This window comes from Amblyomma mixtum, chromosome 7, assembly GCF_055824585.1.
Source record: "Amblyomma mixtum isolate Tamu chromosome 7, ASM5582458v1, whole genome shotgun sequence".
Taxonomy (NCBI): Eukaryota; Metazoa; Arthropoda; class Arachnida; order Ixodida; family Ixodidae; genus Amblyomma; species Amblyomma mixtum.
This window is the reverse complement of record NC_143018.1, coordinates 63,393,355-63,413,826: the sequence shown is the minus strand read 5'-3', so window position 1 is coordinate 63,413,826 and position 20,472 is coordinate 63,393,355. Positions and strand designations below refer to the sequence as shown.

Genomic DNA, 20,472 nt, shown 5'->3' with positions numbered 1-20,472 from the left:
TGGCCCAGACGATGACCCCAATCGTTCTTCAGCAGCCCCGGGTGCCACCAACCTTCGACGCTTCGCCTGGCGCCGACCCCGAAGAATGGCTAGAACAGTTCGACTGTGTGGCTATTTTTAACCAATGGGACGATGCCACGAAATTAAGGTACGTCTTCTTCGCCTTGGACGGACCAGCAAGGATCTGGTTTGAAAATGAGGAAGCTAGTCTCACGAACTGGGAAACCTTCAAGGAGCAGCTTGTGGAGACCTTCACACACGTCGTGCGAAAAGAGAACGCCCAGCAGCTGCTGCAGTCTCGCATACAACACCCAAACGAGACCGTTGCGGTGTATACTGAGGAGATGAAGCGTCTCTTCCGGCGTGCCGACATGATGATGAAGGAAGAAGAGAAGGTGAAGTTCCTTATGCGAGGAGTTAAAGAGCATCTCTTTGCCGGCCTCGTCCGCAACCCACTGAAAACCGTCGCGGAATTCGTAGAAGAGGCATACACGATGGAAAAAACTCTTGATGCCCGAGCCCGCCAGTATGACCGCCAGCAGCGCGTTTTCTCAGCAAGCTGCCTGGACGCCGCAAACAACAATTACCTGCGGGAGGTTATACGTGGAGTTGTGCGAGAAGAGCTCCGACGATTGCTGCCAACAGGAACGCAGCCGCAGCTTACATCGCTCACTCACGTCATCCGGGACGAGGTTCTAAAGGCCTTGGGTGTGACGCCGACCACCACGCAGCCTGCGGAGTCCCCAGCCATGACTTACGCCGCAGCAGTGCGCCATCCTGCACCTCGACGACGGGACCCAAGCCCCTATCGCCCTCAGCCAGCTGCGCTGGACCGCCGCCCTCTCGCCGCAACCCGCCCGTCCTACGAGCGTCGCACACAGCCGAGGAAATGCGACGAGTGGAGAACTCCCGACCAGCGCCGCCCACTATGCTTCCACTGTGGCGAAGCCGGTCACATTCTCCGGTACTGCCCATATAGGAGAAGGGGTATTCGACGGTATTCTTACGACGCCCCACGACCCCGACCTGGCCAGAGACCAGCCGACATCAAAGAGTTTTTGCGTCGGGAAGAATGCCCATCGCCGAGCCGCCTATCACGTTCCCCGTCGCCATCGTCTTCGCGCTTTGTATCTCCTAGCCGAGGTTACGCCGTGCGTGGACGCTCCCCCAGCCCCCGAAAGTTAAACTGAATAAAGCAGCCTCTCGAGGTGAGGTTGCTTCTGAGCGGAAGAACTGAGATCCTCCATCGACGAAAAACACAGGACTATGCCTCAAATACGACGAGAACTACGACGACCCATACGACGACGACCCATACGACGACGACCCCTACGACGACGACCCCTACGACGACGACCCCTACGACGACGACCCCTACGACGACGGCCCCTACGACGACGGCCTCTACGATGATGACAACTACGACTGCGACGACAACTACGACTGCGACGACAACTACGACTGCGACGACAACTACGACTGCGACGAAAACTACGACTGCGACGACAACTACGACGACGCCGACAACTACGACGACGCCGACAACTGCGACGACGGCGACAACTGCGACGCATCGAAAACTGCGACGACGTTGACAACTGCCGACAAGTGCGATGACGACGACAGCTACGACGACGAAAACTACGACACCACCGACGGCGACGACACGGCCAGATTTGAAGCTTTTTCCGCTGCCCTTAAACCTTATTATGAACGCTAACGGACTCGAAGTTAGCATTCTTCGTGTTTATTTTCAATTTAAAGCATCGAGGCGATGCTTCTCTGAGAGGGGGGTAATGCAACGTATCATATTAGTGTCCGTTCGTTCCTGCAAGGCCGCAGAAAAGGGGTGCTATCATTTTTGTTCGTGACGGGAGAAGCGACCGGACTAATCTCGATTGATCCCAGCCATGAAGAGCTGTATCTACGTGTTTCCAGATTACTCTAGATGATCTCGACCTGTTATCTCGAAGTTTCCTTGCCGGCTTTAAATTGAACGATGCCGCGAGCAGAAGGCATTCGTAGTTCGACGATTGACGAGCACGCTTGTTGCTTACGCCGCCACCGAGTGATTCAGTTCTTTTGCGGGCGCAAGTCAGCCCAAATAAAGAGCTTCGTTTGCAAGTCTTTCTGGTGTCTTCCTGACCGCTGGACTGCCGTCACTACAACGTGACAATATCCACATTCGTCCAGTCAATCGTGTCATCGACATTATTAATGCGTCATTAGAACACGTATATTATTTACCGAGACCGCCACTTTCCCTCTGAAAATGTAGGTTGCTAGAGTAGCAGTCTTATACAAGAAATGAGATAAAAACAATTTTGGGAACTGTAGATCAATCAGTAGTTTGCCTGTCTTGTTAAAAGTGCGAGAGAAACTTATTCTCAAACGAGCTGGAAACTTTTTCAATAAACGCGGTATAATCGCCGACTGCCAATATGGCTTCAAGAAGGCCGTTCATCAGAACTTGCTCTTCTACACCAGAATGAATATATATTAAAGAACAGTGAAAATAGAGAACTTGTTTAGGAAATTTTTTAGGTAAGGAAATCTTTTAACTGCACAAATCATAGCACACTGTTTCAAAAGCTTGAATATCAAGGAATAAGGCGAAAACCACGACTTTTAATTATTTCTTATTTAGGACTCAGAAAACAGTGCGTCTAAATAAATGAATAGAAAATCAATTCCTAGAACAGCCTCCTGCGGGGTTCCCCATGAGAATATCTAGCGACTGTTGCTAATTCATCTATATATTAATGATATAATAAGTGTGGATACCAGTGACAGGTTCATAGTTAACACTGGCGATACAAGTTTGTTTTTATCTGGCGATACTAATAGCGTTAACAAGGAATGCGAATATGCTCTTAGAGAAAATAAAAATATGGTGTGGTAAAAGTCTTCTCTACGTAAATGCCGTAAAACCTAAAGCAATACTTTTTCACCGAAAACACAGAATGTGCAGTGATCTCCTTCCCTTATTTTATAACTATGAAGAGATTGAAATATTAAGGTCATTTGGTCACTTGGCGTAATATTCACCAAAAATATGTTGTGGGATGACCACACAACCTATGTAGCTTTAAAAGCAGCCAAAGCCATCGGATTTTTGACTCGTTTAAGAAGTTGTCTCCTGAAAAAAGTAAAAATTGCTTTATGACGCATTGTTTCGCAAACATTTAAACTACTGCCCATTAGTTTCGGGCGCCGCTGCATATACCAGACTAAAAAAAAAAGTCAGCTGTCCTTGAAAAGCGGGCTCTCGGAATTGTTTATAACCATACAATACACACTCCACTAAAGACTTCTTTTCCAGGAATAAGCTTATCAACATTTCCAATCTTAATGCTTATAGACTTCTGCGCACGTGTGACGTACAAAAGCGAAAACGCACGGTAAATATATCGGACTTTGCCTACTTTCAGTTATTTTAATGTACATATCCGAGCCACTAGAATCTACACTGGGTATTGCTGCCCACGTGAACACAATATGGGCGTCAAAATGTTGCATTGCAGCTTAAAAAGTACTGCTACAGGGACAGGAAAGGAGGTACATTTGGAGATTGTTTTGGGTTAGATAGTAATCTTAACTTTATGCAGCACGCCTTTCATGAAACACAAGTTAATGAAGAGTTCATGAATGCTATGTCAGCTGGGCCAAAAAGGGTATTTTCCTCGTTGGCGTTGCATAAGGGCGACGGCACACTACCCCTAACGAAACGCGAATACGATTCCGTATAGAGTCTCGCAATCTATTTTTTATCTTTGTTTTAGTTTGGAAGGGACCTCTGCAAGGCGGTTACACCGACTTTCAAACCCTCGGGGACACTACATTCCCTCTGCATTCGATTCCATCCCGAATGTCCATTCGCCACTGTAGCCGATAGCGCACATCGCTCGCCCTGCGTGGCGATGCATACAATCCGCTCAATAGTTGGTACAGTCGGCCAGAAAAGGTGTGTTCAAGGATTGAGAACCCCTGTCAAGAGACTACATCGGTGCCCAGTAACACTCTGCGAGATACCTGTACCTTTTCAATCTACATAAATGTCCGGAGGAATTATTTCGGCGACGTCGTTTTCCACGTTAAGTACAGTCAGCTGAAACTCTCTTTCATGCACAAGTCGGGGCATGTCGCCCAGTGACGGCTGTTGCAGGCACGCAACTGTACGCAGGAATCTAACGAAATATGGACTTTACGCTCCAATGTGACACATGGTTTATATGGGCGAAGTCGTAGAGGAGGGCAACTGAATAATTTGTACCACGTGGGGTTTTTAACGTGCCTACACTCCACTCAGCACCCAGGTTTTTTCGTATTCAGACTCCATCCAAATGCTGCCGCCGCTGCCAACATCCGATTTGGCCACTTGGGATAAGTAGTCCAATGCAGAAACCTGTTAGCATGCGCGATGAGTCCAACCACATGAAGACTTCGAGCTGAAGTTACCTGTTAGTGAAGTTGTGCCTTTAAATAATAGAAGGAGAAAATACCAGCCACCCCGTTACTTACACGCCCATCTGGAAGTCGGCCCAATCGGAGAAGCCGCTGTACTATTCCGCGTGGCTTTATACGTATGCACGAGTTCGTCTAAGCGACACAGGCACCCCCTACAGTCGCTCACTCGTGCGCGCACACATATTACGTATCCGAAATGCGACAGGCCAAATATATGCGACAGACAGGCTGCACTATTGCTAGTGTTACTGAGAATCAAGCGCTGTCATTGAAGTGATTGCTGTTTATCCAAGTCATTTACAAGGTACAGGAATTCAAGCAAGCTTTAACACCGGTCGCCGCTGGACACCCCCTTCATTCTTCAGGCCTAATAATAAAGACATGGGCATGATAACAAGACGAATCTATCCTACTCAGATCGTTCTCGCCATTCGTCATTAACTCAAGCAGCGACACGCTCGTGCTAATAATGGAATCAGCCTTTCGTCGAGGCGGGGAATAAGGATTTGTAGCGCCAACATTTCGGCACGCGCAATGAAGATGAAGCGGTTGCCACGTGCAGTAGAGAACGCTCTGGACGCTGCCGCCGCTGCTCTGCCGCTATCATCTCTCCGGCAGCCTTCAAATAAACGTGGCCGCAGTAGCCTCCTGGGTGACCTCCACATCGACCTTCTACTGCGGGGTCAGACGGCGAACCGCCCCTTCTTCATCAGCGGCGTTCCACGATGGCGTACTGGCAGGACCCAAGCTTCCACCCGCCGCTTCAGGTGTTCCGGCCCTAGGGTGTTGGCGGGTGGTTTGCTCAGTTCGAGGCTGCGTTGTACATGAACGGCATCACTATGCAGCCGTTCAAACACGCTGTCCTCTGAGATATCCTCGCGCCCGACCTTCTGCGCCGACTCGCCTGCTCTGCCTTGGGCTGCCGGCCATACGATGATCTGCGTGCGGCCGTCTCAACTGGCGCACTTCGGCGCCTACTATGTTCTGTTGCCGCTGTACGACGCAGTGGACCCGCTTTCGATGTCGCCAGCCTCTGGCCCTCCGCCTGCCGCACTCGCGCCCACGCCTTCATCAGAACCTGGCTCGCCTCAGCAGCCTCTCGCCGCCACTCCTGCCCAGCGCCTCTGGCCCGGCCGTCCCTCTCGACAATACAACCGCTCTCCAGGCCTCTACTGCGAAGTTGAAGCCACGGCCGGCCCGCTGGCTTCACACCCCCAGCCCCTCTAAAAATCCGCACAGCCACAATCGTCATCAGGAGCAGGAAGCGAAGGCGAACCCGATGACAGCAGTAACAAGCATGGCGGTTGCCTCCAGCCCCACTTCGCCTGAAAAGAATCGTGACCCAATGCCAGCGCCTGATCTCAAGACTGACCAGACCGCTAATGTGGGCCCCTCTTGCTCCCCGTCGGTGTTCAAAGCAGCCTGACGCCACTAGCTCGGCCGCCAGCTCAAGCGCTTTCCTGGTGAGCCCCCATCTGTCCTACCTATCGCGAGGCGCGCCTGCATACCCCATCGGAGCCCTGTCGCTAATAATGCGCAACCCGCAACGCTTACCACGGCTCCCTGGGCATCTCTGGGCTTCGCATGTCACTGCCTCCGCGACGGACGAGACAGCCACCGAAGGTGGCGGCATGCTTACGACATGGACGCGTTTGGGCGGGCCCCATCCAACACCGCCTGTGGTCGGAGCGCAAGCGTGTCCTGTTGCCTCCGACGCTCACGTGCTGGACTTGTGCCCTCCTCCTCCAACCAACGCTGCCTGCTACCGAAACGGTCGCCACTTTCCCATCAGATCACCGCTGCCTGTTGGTCGCTCCGCCTTCGCCTGCCTTGCCGTTGCTTCGCCGCCTCGAGCGCATGCGCCATCGCAGCTGCGCTTCTACCGTTCCTCCTACCACAAGTGGCACCTTTTACCAACGGCTGTGGTGACGCACTTCAGTCGCCCACAAATCTGGACGTGGTCCATCTTGAGACCAACCTCGAGCGCACTGTCAGCAGCCCCCCCCCCACCCCCCAGTGGGCCTGAACACTAGTTCCCAACCATCCCGTCGACGCTTTATGGGTGACATTTCATGCCTGCTGCCTCTGAAATCACCGTCCCCTTTCTGCTTCCATCGCCCTTTGCGAAGCAGCCAGGCTCGACCGTCTGAGCTTTGTTGTCCCGCACGACGGCCTTCCCGGACTACCGATCTGACTGGCCGGCCTTTACTTGACTGTTTATATTTTATGGCGAAAGCAATACTATGCCAGGTCTAACCGCTCGTCGCGTGGTCCGTGGACCCCCTGCTCTTCGAGGAACCGCCGTCGCGGATAACAGAAGGTGTGACGTCAGCCTCTTTAATGCTATGGTGACGCGTGACGTCAGCTTGCTCTCTCCACCGCAGCCAGGAGCAGCCGGTCGTGCCGCGCTCCTTGAGGAGTCTCGCCAAAGAACTCACCAACGAAGAGTCCCTATCTGAATTTAGTTGCTCTACTGCTTCTGAAGAGTTTAACAGTAAGGCGACAGCCAAGCCAGCTAGGAAGAATGCAATAAAGAAGTTACAACGTGCCAAAGAAACGGAAGAGCAACGAGAAGAACGACTGCGGAAACGACGAGAAGCCGAAGCAGCTAAACGAGCTGTATCCAATAAAGAAGCTGAGATTAGGCAAGATAAACGGAATGAAGCCAAGCGGAACAACGTGCCCAGGCAACACAGGAACAAGAAGAACGTATGCGAAAACGACGATTATCAGAAGCAGCTAAGCAAGCTAAACTTTCGCAACCAACCGGGTGTAACCAGAGTTAAACCACATAAATTTTTCTCTCGTTCAACCCTCTCCTTTCGTGTTTACTGTACTTTTCGCACAAACTCATCGTTCGCATTCGGTGGCGGCCACTGTAGCGCCACCGTTTCGTCGCGCGCAATAGAGACGAAGCAGTGGCCACGCGAATAGAGAACGCTCAGGACCTCGGCCTCAGTCGGACGCTTCCGCCGCTGCTCTGCCGCTATCATCTATCGTGCAGCCTTTAAATCAACGTGGCCGCGGTCGCCAACTGGACGACCAGGCGTGTAGAAAAAGCTGTGGACCTCGACCTCAGTCGGACGCTGCCAACGCTGCTCTGCCACTGTCATCTATCCGTCAGCCTTCAAATAAACCTGACCGCGGTCGCCTACTGGACGACCACGCGTGTAGAGAAAGCTCTGGACCTCGGCCTCAGTCGGACGCTGCCGCCGCTGCTCTGCCGCTGTCATCTCTACGTCAGCCTTCAAATCAACGTGACCGCGGTCACCTACTGGACGACCACGCGTGTAGAAAAAGCTCTGGACCTCGACCTCTGTCGGACGCTGCCGCCGCTGCTCTACCGCTGTCATCTCTCCGCCAGCCTTCAAACAAACGTGACCGCGCTCGCCTACTGGACGACCACGCGTGTAGAGAAAGCTGTGGACCTCGGCCTCAATCGGACGCTGCCGTGGCTGCTCTGCCGCTGTCATCTCTCCGTCAGCCTTAAAAAAAATGCGACCGCGGTCACCTACTGGACGACCACGAGTGTAGAGAAAGCCCTGGACTTCGGCCTCAATCGGACGCCGCCGCCGCTGCTCTACCGCTGTCATCTCTCCGTCAGCCTTCCAATAAACGTGACCACAGTCGCCTACTGGACGACCACGCGTGTAGAGAGTGCTCTGGACCTCGGCCTCAGCCGGACGCTGCCGCCGCTTCTCTGCCGCTGTCATTTCTCCGTCAGCCTTCAAAAAAACGCGACCACGGTCACCTACTGGACGACCACGCGTGTAGAAAAAGCTCTGGACCTCGGCCTCAGTCGGACGCTGCCGCCGCTGCTCTACCGCTGTCATCTCTCCGTTAGCCTTCAAATAAACGTGACCACAGTCGCCTACTGGACGACCACGAGTGCAGAGAAAGCTCTGTACCTCGGCCTCAATCGGACGCTGCCGCCGCTTCTCTGCCGCTGTCATTTCTCCCTTAGCCTTCAAAAAAAACGCGACCACGGTCACCTACTGGACGACCACGCGTGGAGAAAAAGCTCTGGACCTCGGCCTCAGTCGGACGCTGCCGCCGCTGCTCTACCGCTGTCATCTATCCGTTAGCCTTCAAATAAAGTGACCGCGGTCGCCTACTGGACGACCGCGCGTGTAGAGAAAGCTCTGGACCTCGGCCTCAGTCGGACGCTGCCGCCGCTGTTCTGCCGCTGCCATCTCTCCGTCAGCCTTCAAATAAACGTGACCGCGGTCGCCTACTGGACGACCACGCGTGTAGACAAAGCTCTGGACCTCGGCCTCAGTCGGACGCTGCCGCGGCTGCTCTGGCGCTGTCATCTCTCCGTCAGCCTTCAAATAAACGTTACCGCAGTCGCCTACTGGACGACCAAGCGTGTAGAGAAAGCTGTGGGCCTCGGCCTCAGTCGGACGCTGCCGCCGCTGCTCTGCCGCTGTCATCTCTCCGTCAGCCTTCAAAAAAAACGTGACCGCGGTCGCCTGCTGGACGACCGCGCGTGTAGAGAACGCTCTGGACCTCGGCCTCGGTCGGACGCTGCCGCCGCTGCTCTGCCGTTGTCATCTCTCCGTCTGCCTTAAAAAAAAACGTGACCGCGGTCGCCTACTGGACGACCACGCGTGTAGAGAAAGCTGTGGACCTCGGCCTCAGTCGGACGCTGCCGCCGCTGCTCTGCCGCTGTCATCTCTTCGTCAGCCTTCAAATAAACGTGACCGCGGTCGCCTACTGGACTACCACGCGTGTAGAGAAAGCTATGGACCTCGGCCTCAGTCGGACGCTGCCGCCGCTGCTCTGCCGCTGTCATCTCTCTGTCAGCCTTCAAAAAAAACGTGACCGCGGTCGTCTACTGGACGACCGCGCGTGTAGAGAAAGCTCTGGACCTCGGCCTCAGTCGCACGCTGCCGCGACTGGTCTGCCGCTGTCATCTCTCCGTCTGCCATCCAATAAACGTGACCGCAGTCGCCTGCTGGACGACCACGCGTGTAGAGAAAGCTCTGGACCTCGGCCTCAGTCGGACGCTGCCGCCGCTGCTCTGCCGCTGTCATCTCTCCGTCAGCCTTCAAATAAACGTGACCGCGGTCGCCTACTGGACGACCACGCGAGTAGAGAAAGCTCTGGACCTCGGCCTCAGTCGGACGCTGCCGCCGCTGCTCTGCCGCTGTCATCTCTCCATCAGCCTTAAAAAAAAAAACGCGACCGCGGTCGCCTACTGGACGACCACGCGTGTAGAGAAAGCTCTGGACCTAGTCCTCAGTTAGACGCTGCGGCCGCTGCTCTGCCGCTGTCATCTCTCCGTCAGCTTTCAAATAAACGTGACCGCGGTCCTTTCCTCGGCGACCTTTACATTCACCTTCTACGGATTCAATACATACAAAACAAAAACGACGTTACATTACTCCACCTTTGCAGTCTTAATTTCAACTGCACCTCTGCATTCGTGCATCACGAATGGCGGCGTTCGCGCGGAATTGCATTGTGCTTGAATGAAGGTACTTCTCCATAGCTTGGGAGGAAGCCCGCGTGATTGCACCTAGCACTGCAGTTGACTGACTAGTACAAGTTGAGTTTACGTGAGTGCCTCGACGGATAAATGTGCCAAGTACATGGAAACTCACCTGTAGTAGCAACAAGGGCTGACGTGCTCAGTAAGGTACCCGAGCGCCTCAACAGGTACTGCACACGTGTCGTTTTCTGGCTTGAGACCTCCACCTTGTAGGTGTATCGTCCCTTGCCTACGAACTGACAGAAGAAGCCGGTGTATTCGCCGTCATTTTCGATATAGTCGGGGTCTGGAAAAGGTTCAGGAATCGCACATGATGAAGGATTTAAAGAAAGCGAGGTAGGGGTAGGAAGAAGGATGGAAAGAAAGAGAGAGAGAGAGAGGAGGGGGGAAGGATGGAGATAAAGCGAGAGCGTGGAAGGAAGAAGGATGAAAAGAAAGCCAGAGAGCGGAAGGAAGAAGTATGGAAGAAAGCGCGAGAGCGGATGTAAGAAGGATCGAAAAAAGCAAGACAGCGGAAGGAACAAGGATTGGTGGAAACACGACAGTGGAGGAAAGAACGATGGAAAGAAAGCGAGAATGTGAAAGGAACAAAGAGAGAGAAAGCAGGAAGGAACTAATGAGATAGAGCAAAAAGAAAAGAAAGGTAGGAAGAAAGGCAGGAGGACACCAACACAGGAAACATCCACGTAACTGACGCAACGGTGTTTTTTTGGTGGATCAGAATATTCAGTTACTTTGGTTATCTCAATAAACCACAAAATGTAACTCCGGCTTTCCAGAATCAGTTGCTCGATATTTAAAAGAAACATTTGACATGAAAAGAAGAAATTCGATAGTCTTGTATTGCTTCTTTATCGCGTTTTTTGATATTTCGCTAGGATAATACTCCCTTCAAGTTTACATATAGGGAAAGTTCAGGTATTCGGTAATCAGTTCAACTTTCTTGTGTGCCTCACCACAAAGAAGAGAGACAAAAAGACGCGGTACATGTTCCGAGCACAGCAATTGTTAGTCCAGCTTTTTAGCCGTTGATAGCGTTACGCAGTGGAAGAGGGCCGAATGTTTCTTACTATACTAGCAATAGCTCTTACCTACTCCGTCGTCCTTAAGGCGGATTTTTATCGCGTGTTGATCGTTCGTCGGGCGGTGAACTATGGCGGTGACCACGGCATCCAGAACCGGCTTCCAGCCCTTCTTGACCTTGACCCAGAACTTCGCATGGTTATACTTTTTCACTTCAGTTCTCGGCATCCTGCAGTCGATTTGTAACGGTTCGTCGTTTTTTGCTCTTGGTTCGGTCTCCACCCCGACGTTGACCTTCATTGGGGCCGGGCTGGGACTCGTCACGTGCAGTGTCCAGGTTCCAACCTTGTAGGCACGAAAAAAGTGTCGTAAGCCTTTGTAATTTTCTTTGCTTTGTAATGCTAGGGAGATTTTTTTCTTAGAGGGCGCTTTCACGGCGGACCTATTATCCTGGGACATTTTTTCTGGGGAGTTTATGAGCAAGTGTTGCATATTAAGTACACACCCCGACAGAGTTGACGAAGAAAACTGCACATTATCTGCACCTGTCAACACCCTACAAAGAACGCTAGGTGTAGAAATGGAAGAAAAAATGGCGGACACAAAAGGCTGGCGCGGACAAAAATTCCCGCGCCAGCCTCGTGGATGCGGCCTGCACTTGCGTGGGCGGCGAACGCAGCGTAGGCCAAGCTGGCTTGGAGAGGGACAGGTATTCACAGGTGGCAGCTAGGAAGTCTGGAGGCTATGGAGAGGAAGGGAACAAGTAAACACCTAAAAAGGAGATCGAAGTCAGAGCCAACAGATGGACAGAAAGAAAGTTCCTCAGTGACACCAGGAGGCAGCGAAGTTAGGAGGGAGGGAGAGAGAACACCCAGATGCTTATCGCTGGTGGCTCAAACATGAGGTCGTGTGCAGGATATACAAGGTGTTTCACCCAAGACGTAATATAATTTTAAATTTTTTTCTTTTTGAGTTGGAAGAGCGATTTTTCAGCATACCATTGTCAGCGGTATAGTATATTAGAATGCAACTAAGACGGGCTAACAGAATCCTGGTTAACTAGTGTTGAGTTCTCAACTCTAACTATTATCGTTAGGCTTCTTAATTACTGAGAGGCGTGTATACCACCGTAAGGAATATCTATACATGTTTTTAGAATTTCTAAAACGCGCTAACCATCGGCGCTGTGACCCACCAAGTTTTGACTGCATCGCGACAAAATACATGCGCTTTTGCGAAGCTTGCAGGCAAAGCAACCTCTACAGTGACGTAACTAGAGAATTGGCCAAAATTTGTTGGGCCACAGCGCGGAGGGGAGACGCATTTTCGAAATTCTAAATAGTGATATTTATATTACTAACGGTGGGGTACACGCCTTTCAATAAACAAGGAGCCTAACAATAATACTTAAAAAACTAACTATTCAATACTAGTTACCTAGCCTGCTACATAGCACGTATAAGCTGTATTGTGGTGTACTACATCACTGATAATCGTAACTCGAAAAAAGCGCTCTTCTAAGGGGAAAGCCTGTTTTTAAAAATTGTGTAAAGTCAAGTGAAACACTCTACATAATGCAGCAGTTAAATGGAGACAGGCGAGTATCAGTCGTCTTCTTCGCAGAATGTGGCAGTTAATGTGGTAATTGTACCAGCGGGACTGAATGATGTCCTCACCACTGACACTACACAATTGGTGGAAAGATTAGCGAAGAAAGTTAACTATAGCAAGCAACAGCACAGTACGAGCAGATCGTGGTGTGCACACTGCATTACCGGAGGGGCTAGGAAGCTACGAACAGGCTGACAAGGATTTGGTTGGTGCTAATCGGGAGATAAAGAAGTCAAGCCTGGAGAAAGGTTTCGAAGTCGAATAAATAAACAGGGATGTGCGTGGAACAGGTGTTGGTTCTGACGAGGTGGCATTAATATCAGTGGAAGGGTAGAAAGGCGGGGATTGTGTAAGTAGGATTAGCTGGCGGCGAATAAGAAAGGGTAATAATGAAGGCTGAGCCCAGCAAAGTAGCCACTCAGAGGACAAGAAAGAAAACTATAAAAAGGAATTCTAGCCAACCAATCAGTTATATAAACAAAGTAAGGGGTAGAAAGGGAGCAAAATGGTTGGAAATGGAACAGCAGTTAAAGGACGATAAAATAGTGTTAGTAAATAGTGGACGATAAAATAGCGTGCGTGTGTGTGCGCGCGCGTGTGTGTGTGTGTGTGTGTGTGTGTGTGTGTGTGTGTGTGTGTGTGTGTGTGTGTGTGTGTGTGGGTGTGTGTGTGTGTGTCTCGTCTGGGTGCGTGCGTGTTCAAACCTGCCCACAAATAAAACCCCTCTTTACCAGTAATTGAATTTGACTACTATAACTATGAAAATTCTCCACCACCTTGATTTAAGTAGTATCCTTACCTATCCACTTGATGCGAAGTCCAATGCGAATAGCACGTTTATCCTACTTCACTTTCATTCTTGAATTTAGACTCCATATTTGTCAAGCCTACTAACAACTGCCATTAAGCACAAATACCCAACACCATCGTCATCATCATCAGCAGCAGCAGCCTAACTACGTCCACTGCAGTGCAAAGGCTTTTCCCATGTCTCTCCAATTAACCCTGATTTTTACCAGCTGCGGAAAACATGTCACCGCAAATTTCTTAATATTATCCGCCCATCTCACTTTCTGCCGCCTTCTGCTACGCTTGCCCTGCCTTGCAGTCGAGTGCGCTACTCTTCCCTTCGATTACCATCGGTTACCTTCCCTTCGGAATACATGGCCTGCCCAAGCCCATTTGTTCCTCTTGAGTCCGATTAGGATGTCATTAATCCGCGATTGTTCCCTTACTCACTCTGCCTGCTTCCAGTCTCTTAACGTTACACCCATCATTTTTGTTTCCATAGCTGCCTTCGGTGCCCTTAACTTAAGCTGAACCCTCTTTATTAACCTCCACGTTTCTGCCCCATAGTTTAGTACCGGTAAGATACAGCTGTTGCATACTTTTCTCTTGCAGGACATTGGTAAACTGCGATTCATGATCTGATCTGAGATAACCTTCCATGTCCGCTCCACCCCATTCTTATTCTTCCAGTTGTTTCCCTCTCAAGAGCCGGATCAGCGGTCACTACCTGCACTAAGTAGACATTCTCTAACTACTTCCAGCACCTGGCTACCAATTGTGAAGTGCTGTTCCCTTGCTAGACTGATGAAAAATGCTTTGGTTTTCTGCATGTGAATTGTTAGCGCCACCGCTCTGCTTTGCGTGTTTAAATCATTGATCATGCTTTGCAGTTCATGTCCTGAGTGACTTAGCAACGAATCGAGAATTACTTAGGTGTTCTTCATTTACTCTTATCTCTTATTGTTCCCTTTTCAGGCCCTGGAATACCTTCTTTAAACAGGCGGTGAATAGCATTGGCGAGATTGTCTCCCTGCCAGACACCTTACTTTACTGAAATTTTATTCCTGACATTATGAAGGACTGTGGTAGCTGTGCAATCATTACAGATATCTTCCAATATTTTCACATAACACTCTCTAATGCCCTGATTCTGCAATGCCGGCATGACAACTGAGGCTGCCATTGGGTCAAATGCGTTCTCGTGATCAATAAACGCTGTATATAGGGATTTATTATATTCTACTCAGTTCTCTATCACCTGATTGATAACGGGAATAGGCTCTATTGTCGAGTATTTTTCACGAAAGCCTGGTTGATACTTTGATTGATTGAAGTCTGAAGTTGTCGTGACTCTATTAGCGATTACATTACTTTATACATTGAGGGAACGGACAGTAAGCTGATCGGTCTTTAATTATTCAAGTCCCTGACGTCCCTTTCTTATGAATTAAGATAACGGTAGCATTCTTCCAAGTTCCCAGTACGGTCGAAGTCAAAAGTCATTGCTTACACAGGTGTCACAAAATTCGTCCCACTTTTGAAGCAAAGAAAAAAAACAGCGCTGCGCGGACGCATCTCGGCAGCGAGGGTCGTAAAACGGTGGAGTAGGAAACCCCTGGAGAGCGACTAGCCTTGTGTTTGTGTGGCTTCCCCCTCCACCACGGCTCGCCGGAGGGAACGAGTAAGCCACGACGTCGATTTTTCTAGAGTGTCGGAGCCGCTTCTAGGCGATGCTGACGGAAAGCGCCTTGCGTGCGCTAAGGCATGTCCCCCTCCTCTTCGCTCGCACATCGGCGACGGCGCCCTGCCAGAAATTACGAGAAGCTCCACGAAGTGACTCCCGGCTTGTGACCATCGAGGACGCGCGGCCGGCGCGAGAAGGAAAAGGAGACTGCACGGCCGACACTCCTGATGTGCGCGCCTACTTTGGCGCGTAGAACAAACAGACATGGACCAAGCCTATATAAGTAGGGCGTTGACCGCTGTCAATTTAGTCCGAGCCGCCGTCTAAGCTCCAGAGAAGCGCGCCCGTTCGACTCCCGGGAGAACACCACTCGCCCAGCCACGGACCAACGAGGCAGCGTGCGCCAGTCTGCGGGACGGCATCGTCGTGGACCTCTGGTCGTCGGACTGTCGCAGTGCCCGATGAACAAATTGTGTTTTGTTTGATTGCCTCTCTCTCTTGTGTTAGTGCACTTTAGGGGCAATATTTACATTGTATTCTAATATCTCTCGAGTGTAAATTTGCACGAGTCGCATTGTTTTGGTAATCACTTTGTAAGTGTTTGTACTAGTGATCGTGAAATCGTCTGTAAAGTCTCTTAGCTCTGCAAACAGTTTTTTTTTGTGAACCTTTGGCTGCGACCCATTCTTTGGCTTGCGACCGGCGAAAGCTGTGCACCAAACGACCAAAAACTTCTTCTCACTTCGCAGCTGGTCTCCGCTGAGCTTGCTACGCTGAGTCGAGGGAATCTCTCAGTCCCAGACCATTACCCCCACACGCTCTAAGGGTGTCTGGGAACTTCACGATAAAAGTGCGCGAAGTTGGGTGACAACAGGGTGACCCTAACATAGTAATTCACAATAAACTAACAAAACATCCCCATTCTCAAAACACATACAAAGACTATTTCCGCATTTACCGATGGTAACCACCTCAAACTCTTAGACCACCTTGACATAAGCCTTCTATATCACAAACGTAGCTTCAAACATTTCTCAAAACAACAACGACCCATATAGAATTAATTGACGGAACAAAGCTTACAACCACACAATTCGCAGCCGAAACATAGAGCATTCCACTCAATGTCCCCAATGTCCACTCAAATGTCCCCAATGCCGCAAGAGATAGAAACAAGAGCTACGATTATAAATTATCATTATCCCTCCATCTCCTTGAAATTCATTATCTGCCCACCAGTAAAGAACATACTGAAGGCTAGCCTTCCCATCATGCTGATTACATCTCCTAATTTTATACTTGCTGGAGTTACTATATCTCCAAAAAATATTATATATCTCCTCATTTTATTATTATTATTATATCTATTAGTTATAATTATTGTTAAGGTGCTATTCTACTAATATTATTGTAAGTATATCTCCTAGAGTTATTATTTTCCTTCAGTAAGCAATAACTCCGTTCACAATCATTCCAATAGCTTCGACTTCAGCACTACAAAAAAAATTTCTTTTTTCATTTTTATTTCCTTTACTGCTATGCGAAATTCCTTTTTATTATTTGTAACTTTTTACTTCATATTGTATTAAGCCCGTTATACTTAGTTGGACAGGCTGGAAGACCATTCTTTTTCCAATTCTTTTTCTTAGCTCCCCCTTAGTATTAATATTAGTCGGTGGACCACCGTACGTGACATGAGAAGGCAATTTGGAAGAAATCTCACCGGCAACATGTGGCTGTGTGTTCTACGTTCTTCTAACTTATGTTTAGTATCTAAATTATTACTTATTTAGTTTAAATTAAAGCAGTAGCAAAACGAAACGTTGGATTCCAGATTTTTTTACGCGGCCTATAAGACTGAAAGAAAAACAAAATATTCGAAGTCCCACAATGCCGTTTTAAATAGAATCATCATGGCATCCATCCATACATTGGCACATATATGCAGTAGTGATGGGCTGCTTGGTCGTATTATAGGCGCCTTCTAAAATGTCAGGAGCCTACATTGGGAATTAACCGGCCACTTACCATTGCTGGACTCGGTATGGCGATGGCTAATTCGTCCCCGCTCGCAGTTTCCTGGCAACCCTGGCACGGCTTCCTGCTGGGGTCGATGAGGCTGGCGTGGATTTGCATGTTACCGGGGCTGTTTCGCTTCACGTGCTCCACAGTCGAGTTACCGACGGCGGCGTCCACTTGGAACTGCCTCTCAAGCGAACTCGTGACCTCTTCGTCGGCATCCAGCAGCTGTTGCGGAAAGAAAACGCCGCGCAGCATGAACTGAACGCAGTCAACCTCGGAAGTGGAAGTAGACGTCACGCATAAATGAAGAAAAAAGGAGGAAGGAAAACTAGGTGCAGTGAAGGTCGGCGTATATTCTGTACAGGTGGACACGAGAAATTCATCTGTTAGAAGCCGACGGTAACTTTGTTCCTTACACCCGTCAACAAAACAAAGAAGTTTCAAACGCTCGTTTTCGTCTTTAGCTCCACGCTGGATCGCTCTTACTTCGGAAACAGCCAATTCATTTAACGTCTTCGGGGTGTATAGCTGCAACAGCCATACGTTAAGGAACACGGTACAGTCGAGCACCGAAAGGCTCAGGTTTGTAGAGGCCTCTACCAGAAAATTCTTGATTTCCCGAACGTTTACAGATCAAGAATCGTTGTGAAAAGTAAATTTGATGCGTGAATGCAAAAAAAACGAACAAATGATTACTCACTTCATAAAGTTGTTTACAATATTTGATGTCCATTATTAGCATGAAGAGACAAAACTAACGAAGCTGAATGTGAAGGAGCAAATTATGGAGATAAAGTACGGTGATCAGATAACTGCAGTGATTTTCTAAACTCCCAAGCTAAACAATGCAAACATTCCAATTGCTGTCATGCACCCCTCGTCTAGTTCGTTAGCTCAAGGCAACGCAAATGATTGCTGTGCGTCAAAAGCGTCCAAAGTACTAAGAAACCTCAGTCTACCAGCGTTCTGGCACAAGCTCTATAGCCCTTGGAGGCGTGCAGCTCCTTGACTACAGCTGTAGATGATAATAATTATAGTATAGGGAGCTCTTCCACTGGTACGACACGACGCCGGTGCCAGTGCGCACGCATCGATGGCGCCACATTTCTGCACGTGGCGCTCAACCTAGGGGTGACCGCGCAAGGGCACTGGAGACAACAAACAAGAGCGGTGGCGCCCTGTGCAATTTGTTTCGCACAAAGGAACACATCATCATCATCAGCGTGACTATGCCCACTGCAAGGCAAATTCCTCTCCCATGTCTCCAAATAACCCTGTTCTTTGCCAGTTGGAGCCACCGTATCCCTGCAAACTTCTTAACCTCATCCGCCCACTTAACTTTGGGCCGCCGCCCGCCCCGCTTGCCTTCTCTTGGAATCCACTCCGTTATTAAGGATAACGGAGTGCTTTCGACTAGGATGACATCAAACCACGTTTGTTACCTCACCCACTCCGCCCGCTTCCGATGCCTTAACGTTACAACGTTGCATCTATCATATTTCTTTCCATAGCTGGCTGCGTGTCCTTAACGAATGCTGAACCCTCTTTGTTAACTTCCACGTTTCTGCCCTGTAGGTGAGTACTGGTAAGACACAAGTGTTGTATACTTTTCTCTTGGGCATTATAGGTAAACTGCCATTCATGATCTGAAAGAACCTGCCATATGCTCTCCACCATATTCTTATTCTTCTTGTTATTTCCCTCTCATGATCCGGATCAGCGGCCACTATCTGCTCTAAGTAGACTTATTCTCTTACTATTTCCAGCAGCTCGCTACAAATTGTGAACTACAGTTCCCTTGCTAGACTCTTGAACATTACTTTGGTTTCTTCATGCTAATTTTTAGCGCCACCGTTCTGCTCTGCATGTCCAACTCATTGGTCAAACTTTCCAATTCATGCCCGAGTGACTTAGCAAGGCTATGTCATCAGCGAATAGAAAATTACTTAGGTGCTCTCCATTAACTCTTATCCCCAGTTGTTCCCATTCCAGGCCCCGGAATTATTCCTGTAAAGAGGCGGTGAATAGCATGGGCGAGATCATGCCTCCATCCTTGACACCTTCCGTTATTGGTATTCAACTGCTGACTTTATGAAGGACCATGGTAGCTTTGCAGTCGTTAAGAATATCTTCCGGTATTTTCACATAAAACTCTTCCGCACCCTGATTCCGCAATGCACGCATGACAGCTGAGGTTTCCACTGAGTCAAATGCTCTCTAGTAATCCAAGAATGCTATATATAGGGGTTGGTTATATTCTTCGAATTTCTCTATCACCTGAATAATAGCGTGAATATAGTCTACTGTGGAGTATCTTTTACGAAAGCCTGCATGATATTTTGGTTGATGGAACTCTAAGGTTGTCGTGACTCTCTTAGCGATTGCCTTAGTAAATGCCTTTTAGGCAATGGACAGTTAGCTTGACCAAATGTTCAGGGGAACCCCCCAAGGTGGAGTAGATTTGTAATAAAGGAGTAATTACTCATTGACGTCCACCCGAGCGCAGCTATACGGCTACAAAGGAAAGCTACACAGCTTTCTCAGAAACTTCGTAGTTAAAGAAAAATTCCTCCTGGTCCGGGGTTCGAACCCGGGACCACCGCTTCACCGGAGCAGTCGCTCTACCAATTGAGCTAACCGGGACGGCAAGCTTATGGTAGGGCGAGAGCGAATTGATCAATAACTCGAAGTGGGAACAGTGTTGACCAAATGTTTAGGGGAATCTCCCAAGGTGGAGTAGATTTGTAATAAGGGAGTAATTACTCATTGACGTCCACCCGAGCGCAGCCATACGGCTACAAAGGAAAGCTACACAGCTTTCTCAGAAACTTCGTAGTTAAAGAAAAATTCGTCCTGGTCCGGGGTTCGTACCCGGGACCACCGCTTCACCGGAGCAGTCGCTCCACCAATTGAGCTAACCGGGACGGCAAGCTTATGGTAGGGCGAGAGCGAATTGATCAATAACTCGAAGTGGGGACAGTGTTGGCCAAATGTTTAGGGAAATCCCCCAAGGTGGAGTAGATTTGTAATAAGGGAGTAAAGAGAAGGAGGAAGTAAAGAAAGCCTTAGGAGCAATGCAAAGAGGGAAAGCAGCTGGTGGGGATCAGGTAACAGCAGATTTGCTGAAGGACGGAGGAGAGATTGTGCTACAAAAACTAGCCACCCTGTATACGCAATGCCTTGGGACCTCGAGAGTGCCAGAAGCTTGGAAGAACACTAACATTATCTTAATTCATAAGAAAGGAGACGTCAAGAACTTGAAGAATAACAGACCGATCAGCTTATTGTCCGTTGCCTACAAGGTATTTACTAAGGTAATCGCTAATAGATTCAGGACAACCTAGAACTTTAGTCAACCAAATGATCAGGCAGGCTTTCGTAA

The 20,472-nt window shown here is 49.3% G+C and overlaps 1 protein-coding gene across 1 annotated transcript in view; it reads right to left on the bottom strand.

Moving 5' to 3' along the window:
- LOC149336293 (calcium-activated chloride channel regulator 4-like) overlaps positions 1-20,472 on the bottom strand; it is an 81,739-nt gene that overhangs the window by 16,173 nt on the left and 45,094 nt on the right. The window contains exons 8-10 of the mRNA XM_089554108.1: positions 17,097-17,315; positions 11,053-11,329; positions 10,074-10,197 (exon numbers count right to left, since the gene is read on the bottom strand). Of these exons, the coding sequence (XP_089410234.1) occupies positions 10,074-10,197; positions 11,053-11,329; positions 17,097-17,315 (620 nt within the window). The remainder of the gene's footprint in view (positions 1-10,073; positions 10,198-11,052; positions 11,330-17,096; positions 17,316-20,472) is intronic.